This window comes from Tupaia chinensis, unplaced genomic scaffold (genome assembly GCF_000334495.1).
Source record: "Tupaia chinensis unplaced genomic scaffold, TupChi_1.0 Scaffold000274_1, whole genome shotgun sequence".
Lineage (NCBI taxonomy): Eukaryota > Metazoa > Chordata > Mammalia > Scandentia > Tupaiidae > Tupaia > Tupaia belangeri.
Genome location: NW_006159756.1, coordinates 1,486,776 through 1,493,946, shown reverse-complemented (window position 1 = coordinate 1,493,946; position 7,171 = coordinate 1,486,776). Strand labels below are relative to the sequence as shown.

General features: G+C 52.6%; 1 protein-coding gene across 1 annotated transcript in view; it reads left to right on the top strand.

Annotated features, from left to right (window-relative positions):
- The first annotated feature begins 950 nt into the window (after positions 1-950).
- LOC102489358 (beta-galactosidase-1-like protein 3) overlaps positions 951-7,171 on the top strand; it is a 30,253-nt gene continuing 24,032 nt past the window's right edge. Inside the window, exons 1-5 of the mRNA XM_006149966.2 lie at positions 951-1,269; positions 1,922-2,047; positions 2,316-2,528; positions 6,057-6,125; positions 6,716-6,811. Coding sequence (XP_006150028.1) covers positions 1,247-1,269; positions 1,922-2,047; positions 2,316-2,528; positions 6,057-6,125; positions 6,716-6,811 — 527 coding nt within the window. The 5' untranslated portion in view covers positions 951-1,246. The remainder of the gene's footprint in view (positions 1,270-1,921; positions 2,048-2,315; positions 2,529-6,056; positions 6,126-6,715; positions 6,812-7,171) is intronic.

The window sequence follows — 7,171 nt, the reverse complement described above, 5'->3', positions numbered from 1 at the left end:
CTGTACTCAAACTGTGGTCAACTACATGGGAGTCCAGCGACATAGCCATTACACCGACTGCTGGTCCCCTAATATTCAAATACAGCTTTCTGTCCCACCATAATTTATTTCATAGACCTGCTGGTTCAGAGGCATTTTTCTTGTATGCTAGTCACGTGGTTAGACCCTTCTTAAAGGAGTGCATGTTTACCCAAAGCGCTGGGCTCTTTCACTTGGTGTGACCGACGCTGTGCTTTGCGTGTGACTACCCATCCACAGTGCCTGCTGAGCCAGCTCCAGCTGAACTGAATCACGGGCCCTCAGGGACCGTGGCACACTGAGGCCGCACCTTTCCCCGGCAGGCGGGTGTTCAAATCCTAGCGGCCCCCAGCCCACCGCGTAAGCGCGAAGTCAGTGAAGCCCACTATGCTGTTTCCTTGCGGACGCTGAGTGACAATGGTAGTATCTGCTTCGTGGGGCTGCGGGCAGTAACTGGACATAAATGTTAACCACTTTGAACAGTGCCTGCCACGTGACTGACTGATAAATGTTTGTTTCCTCCACGAACAAGAGAGACAGAGACAGAGAAGGCACTCCCAGAGTTCTGATCCTGATCCACCCCGCCTCAGCCAGTGCTCTGCCTGCCCGCTCCATCTCAGAAACCAGGCTCCCGCGCGCCTAGGGAGCTCTCTTCTCTGAGAACTGGGAACGTTCTGTGAGGGTCGCCAGCCTTCCAGAGAATCCCACTTTACCCTGCGACTCGCCAGTCCCCTGGGCCGTTTCAGCCTTTGCCCACCGTATTCAAACTACTCAGCTGTGCGGACAACTCCTTAGTCTCCCCAGCGTCCAGTGCAACTCAGGGGCACTCCATGAAGGCGCGGAGCCAGAGGGAACCGGCAGCTAAGTCCCCTCCTCCTTCCCTCCCACTCAGCTCGGCCTTTCAGTGCCCCACTGCTGGCGCGCAGTCTAGGAAACCCAAGGTCAGGTGATCACGCAAGGGTCCTTCCACTTTGTCACCAGGGCTGAAGCATCTACGCCAAGACGCGCCGTGGGACAGCCGCGGTGGCTGCGAGCTGCGCTGTCCTGGAGGTCAGGAGCCCGGCGGACCCAGACGACCTCTTTGCTGCCGGCAGGCTCCCGGGACCGCGTCCGCGCCTGGGCACGGATTCCGTCCCTGGTCCCCGCGCAGAGCAGAGCTGCTGCAGACCCGCGGATAGGCGCCCGGACCCAGCGCATCGACGGCACAGAGCTCTTCAGCCTGGCTGCCATGGGCTCCGTGGGCTTGCTCAGGTGACTGGGTTGCTGGCCTTCCTCTTGCCCTCTCCCAAACTCTCCTCCACCTGGAGAGCACTCACCTGGGAACCTCGTAGACCTTCCTCCACGATCTGTGGCCAGTCACGGACAGCTCTTGACTGCTCTTGGTGCTGGCCAAGCTCCGTGGCCCAGGACATTCTCCTGGGCCCTCCAGTCCTGGAGACCCTCCTCATCAACTTCCCATTCAATCCCCTAAGCCTTCAGCTCTTTTTCTGCAGACCCTTCCCAGCCCCGCTGAGTGTCTGAGAAGTGAACCAGACTAGGAGATCAGGGATATGGGGGTGCAGACAGGGGCCTCCAGATGTAGCCGGGCCTGTAAACTCCTTCCCCTCCTCTAACTTTCCCAACCCTCCTCCAGGCCTAGCCCTGTCCTGTTCCTTTCTGAAGGCTTCTAGGACTGAAGGTCTGTCCCCAGCCTAGGGAGCTGACTGGCAGGACACTTGCACAGCCCTGGAGGGGCAGTGGAGCCTGGCAGGGCCACAGCTCGCCCTGTCCCGGGCTGACCTAGAGGACCTGCCCGCCACGTGGCCTCTTCCCCACCTTGCCTCTGAGCTGCTTCTAGAACTGCTCCCTGTCCTTGGGGACTGTGAATGCCTGCCCCTGGTCATTTTTGCCCCTCTCCTTTCAGCTCCTGCCTCTCCTGGAAGAGCATCGTGGGCATCTTTTTCCTGCCATTTATCTTACCAGGTTTTGCTCCTCGGTTTAAGCAAAAAGAGAAGTTGATTTCTGGAAGTCTGTCTATGCCCCAGTCCAGGTGTGCCTGGGAAGGAGCCAGGGGGCGGGGAGAGGGCAGCAGGGGTGGGAGGAAAGGGGTGCTTTCTTTCGTTTTTTGAAAAAATAACTTTGCAGGCATGCACAGAGCTTGTCCTGCCGACAAGAACCTTGATATTTTCTTTACATGCTTATATTTTCCAAACTTTCCAATGCATTTCTTTTTCTTTCTTTCCCTTCCTTCCTTCCTTCCTTCCTTCCTTCCTTCCTTCCTTCCTTCCTTCCTTCTTCTTTCTTCCTTCCCTCCTCAGGATTCATTGGTCTCATCTGACTCCTGACAACCTAAGGAACCGATCTCAGGGGCTTCAAACTGAAAGCCCAACCAATGGCAGACCATACTTCACACTGAATGGCCATAAGTTCCTGATCTTCGGGGGCTCCATCCACTACTTCCGGGTGCCCAGGGAGTATTGGAGGGACCGCTTGCTGAAGATGAAGGCCTGTGGCTTCAACACCCTCACCACGTGAGTGCTGGCTCTCGCCCTCTATGACCCTGTTCCCCTGCAGGGCTCCCAGGCTCTGGAGCCTGGCCCAGAGCCTCAGCCTCAGGCCTGGGGAGCCCAGCCAAGGGGGCTCCTTCTGAATGGCCATTCCCAGCCTTTTGTGCATTTTATGCTCGGGCCAGCATCCAGCTGTCACTTAAGCCCCCTGCTTAGATTGCCCTGTGACCAAAGCCTGGGTAGGGGCTAATGGGGAAGGAAGGAGTGGGCGATTCCCCAGCCTCGGCTACCCTGACCTGCCAGCGCATCCCATGCTAGGGGCGGTGTCCTGCTCTGCACCTTCTCCAGTGGTGACCTGGCTCTGCGCCCAGGCGACCCCCAGGCCAGCTGCTGAGTGCCGTGCGCTCAGATGGTGAGGTTGCACGGTCCTGTTCGGAAGTCTCAGTGTCCTCTGGAGGGCATTTTACGATGCCAAGGATGTTTTCCTGTTTCTTGCTGATATTTTTGTCACCAGAATTAGAAAGATCTGTTGTTTTCACGGCCAAGCCCTGGGGCTTTTATTAGTTAACCACAGAAAAAAATAAAGGTGGTCCTGAGAAGCTCAGACTTAGAACATGGGAGGAGCCAGATCGGGGAGTACAGCGACAGGCAGAGGGCACAGCACGGACGTTCTCCTGCCGGGCACTCGTCGTGCTAACGCTGAGATATTTCACTCTGCGTTTCCTTTCTGGGTCAATTCCACGTTGGTTTTTCTGAGTTGTGCTTATACTGAATCGCATTTTTTTTTAAAGAGAAAATTCTCTGGCTGGCCTCCCGCGTCTACACAACTGGCCAGTCACCCTGCCCTAGGGCAGAAATGCAAAATCCTTGCTACAGAATCGCAGATGCCTGGGACCAGCAGTTAGCATAATGGCTATGTCACTGGATTCCCATGTAGTCGACGGCAGTTCGAGTCCCAGACCCAGTGGCTTAAACTCACACCGGGTGCGTGTGCGTGCGTGCCCAAGATCCCAAGAGGAGAATGGAGGAGAAGGGATTGCGACATGGCCATCCCCCCTGGGGAGTGATTTTTCGCTTTCTGTCTCTCTGTGTCTATCTGTCTGGCGAGTGCACACACCCTATAGCATAAACCTCTCCAAAAATAATAATAAATTAAAAAAATAAAAAAGAATCGAAGATGCCCCTTCCTCCTGGGTGTCCTCCATTGCCCTCTTGTGGCAACACTTGACACGGTCCCCTTAAAGGGGAAAAAGCCTAGAGGCGTCCAGGTTTGCAGAGCTGCAGGAAAGGCTGAAATGAGGCTGAGAAGCAGTAAATGGATGACAGCCCAACTAATTTGCAAACACAGACCCATCTGCTGAGTCTTACTCAGAGGTGCTACTGCATCAGCTCAGGGGCTAGAATCATCTGCCCCCCCCCTTCCTTTTTTAGGTTTTTGCCAGAAGGCACATGTGCTCACTGCAGAGAGAGAAAGACAGAGAGAGAGAAAGTGAGAAATCACCCCCCAGAGGGGATGCCATGCTGCAATCTCTTTTTCTTCATTCTCCTGTCAAAATTCTGGGCATGCATGCACATGCACCTGGCGTGATTTCAGGCTGGCAGGACCAAGACTTGAACCGTGGTCAGCCTTCTTTCAAAGTGAATTGTACTGACAATGTTTCAGATATTCAACTACTTTATAGTCCTGGGATAAACTCTGCTTGACCGAGACATGCCCACACACACATACACACAAATGTAGATTCCTAAACTGCATTGCTAGTGTTTTCTTTCAAATATATTTATCTATGTTTACAAGTAGAATAAATGTAGATTTTTCTTTCTGTTAATGTTCTTATCTGCTTTTGATATTAATCTTAAAATTAGCTCATAAAGTAAGTAAGTCTTCTGTTTATATTCACTAAGAATATTTTGCACAAGATTTATCTTTACCCTCAATGTTTATTTTTAAAAAAGAATTATTTTATTTATTCATTCATTTATTTTTAATTTGACCAGAGAGAGACATGCACACACACACGAAGAGAGAGAGAGAGAGAGGGAAAATGAGAAAGCAAGCCACCAGGTCCAGGAGTCAGACTGTGGTCGGCCATTGGGAGTGTCCAGCGCCTCAACCACCACGCCACCTGCTGATCCCTGAATGTTTCTTAGAATTACCTGTAAAACCATGACTACTAGCTTTCGTGACAATAAGCTGAAGACTTCCTTGAATGGTTATTAACTTAGGTTCTCTAGCACATATACTATTTTTCTCCTTTCCTTTCTTTCTGAATTAACTGAGACTTTTTAAAAAATCCCTTTTTGGGGCCAGCAGATGGCATAGTGGTTACTTTGATGGACTCTCATATGGTCAGCCATAGTTCAAGTCCCAGACCTGGTGGCTTGAAACTCATGCCAGGTGCATGTGTGTGTGTGCCCAAAATCCCAGGAAAGAGAAGGGACTGTGGCATGACCATCCCCTCAGGGGGTGATTTCTCACTTTCCCTCTCACTGTCTCTGTCTCTTTCTCTCCAGTGAGTGCATATTCCCCAAGTCAAAAACCTTTTAAAATAATTATTATTTTTAAATTTTATTTATTATTATTTTGGTCTTTAACTTGCTATAAGGCACATGTGTTCACCAGAGGGGGACAGGGAGCGAAAAAGCAAGCTGCCAGATCTGGGACTCAAACCATAGTCAGCCATGTGGGAGTTCAGTGCCTTAACCACCACGTCACCTGCTGGCCCCCATTTTCCATCGTTTCGCTTACAGTTTTTTTCACCAGGTTTCCTTGCAGTCCCTTGTAAGTAGCACTTAGCAAAAGTATTCTGTTGCAGTCTCCCACATGTGGCTGCACCCTTTGCCATATCTGTTTGAAGCCTGCAGCAAACAGATTTCCTTTCCACAACAAGAGGGCTCGAAACAGTCAGTCCTGCTCTGCTGTAACACACACACTCCCCCGAATCTGCACAGCACAGCGTGCTGTGATAAGAGCCACAGGGCTTGTGGGAAACATGGTGACAGGGACACAATGAAAACCATTGTCAGTCAGTGAGCACAAACGAAGACAGTCGCTTATTAAGAAAGGACCTAGTAACGTTTCACACATGTCCCTTAAACCCTGCAGACTCTTGGTTCTGCGGGAGAGACCTTGACAGGGGCCCTTCTTGCTCAGGCCTAAAGGGGATACCATCTATTAATCTATAGAAACCCCTCGGGTAGTCTTTTTTTCATTAATTCGTAGCTGCAATGTATTGGGCAGACGTAAGACTTTTTGTTTGTTTGTTTGTTTTTCCTTTTCTTCATATTTGAATGGTTGTTATTTAGAATGAGATGGTGAAATTTATGCATAAATCCAAGGAATCTAAAAATCATCAAAGAATTGGCAGCTTGGACCACAGTTGGGCAATAGAGAAAGGCCCTTTCTTGTAACCGAGCTTAAATTTTCATCGGAACATCATCTCCATCCTAAATAGCCCTACCTCAGGTTTGGGCTTGGGTTTAGGGCTGACCTAGCCATTGGGAAGAAGGAAGTCCAACGACACTTGCCTTTCTTCCATCTTGTTCCCCCAGCTATGTCCCGTGGAACCTCCATGAGCCAGAAAGAGGCAAATTTGACTTCTCCGGGAACCTGGACCTGGAGTATGTGGCGTGGCGGCTTCTGTGACCTGGTCGGGGTGGAGGCAGAGGAGGTGGTCCCTGGGGGTTGATTAGGAGCCAGGGGGAGCCAGAGAGGGGCGGGGGTCTGAGGCCTTGTTCTCAGTCTGGGACAAGCTCCCAGCTCTGATCTGCCACTCAGGAGGGCTGGACCAGTGACCTGGGCCCCACCTTTCCATGACACCCCAGTAGGCCAAGAGCCTATCCTCAGTGGATATTACAGTGGGGGCCAGCCACCTGGGCTGGGCGAGGCTGCCCTCCAGCTTAGCAAAGCCGTTGGGGCCAGACTCGCTGTGAGGACCCTGCGACTCTGTCTGATGCCCTCTTTAGGCACCCGGTAGGTTACAGGGACAGCCCCAACACTGAGGCCTTTGAACACCCAGCCTCCAGCCTGGTGGAGGGATTCCCTGCTCTTCTGGGTGGGCTGGGCCTCCCCTGCACCCCAGTCTCCCTGGGTGGGAGAGGAAGTGAGGACAGGGGCCAGGCAGCTCGGACCCCTGCAGTGTGTGGGGGCTCCCTCCCCACCGGCCTTGCTCTGCACCCCATGAGAGGCACTGACGTGGGCTCCTCCCCAGGGCCTTCATCCTGCTTGCTGCGGAGCTGGGGCTGTGGGTGATCCTGCGTCCAGGCCCCTACGTCTGCAGCGAGATCGACCTCGGGGGCTTGCCCAGGTACGTGGGGCAGAGAGCCCCGAGTTGTGGTTGTAGGAAAGTCTTTTGTTTTCCAACAGAAAACGAAAGAGAGTTTCCGTGTAACTGTAATGAAGAGGGCCTGGCTGAGGGACCTGTCCACACCGCACTGTGCATGCAGGCCCCTAGCAGGCGGTGATGGTAGGTGCAGGCGGAGCTCTGAAAGATGCTGTCCCGGAAGGCAGATGAGGAACTAGAGACATCGGTCCCTGGGGCCTTGAGTTTGGGTGTGGCCAAAGAGCACTAGGAAGCTCCATTCTTCTTCACTCAGAACTGGGCTGTAGCCACCTCCGCCCTCCTGCAGTGCAAGAGGGACCTGCTAGCCTCCAGCAGGACTCAAAG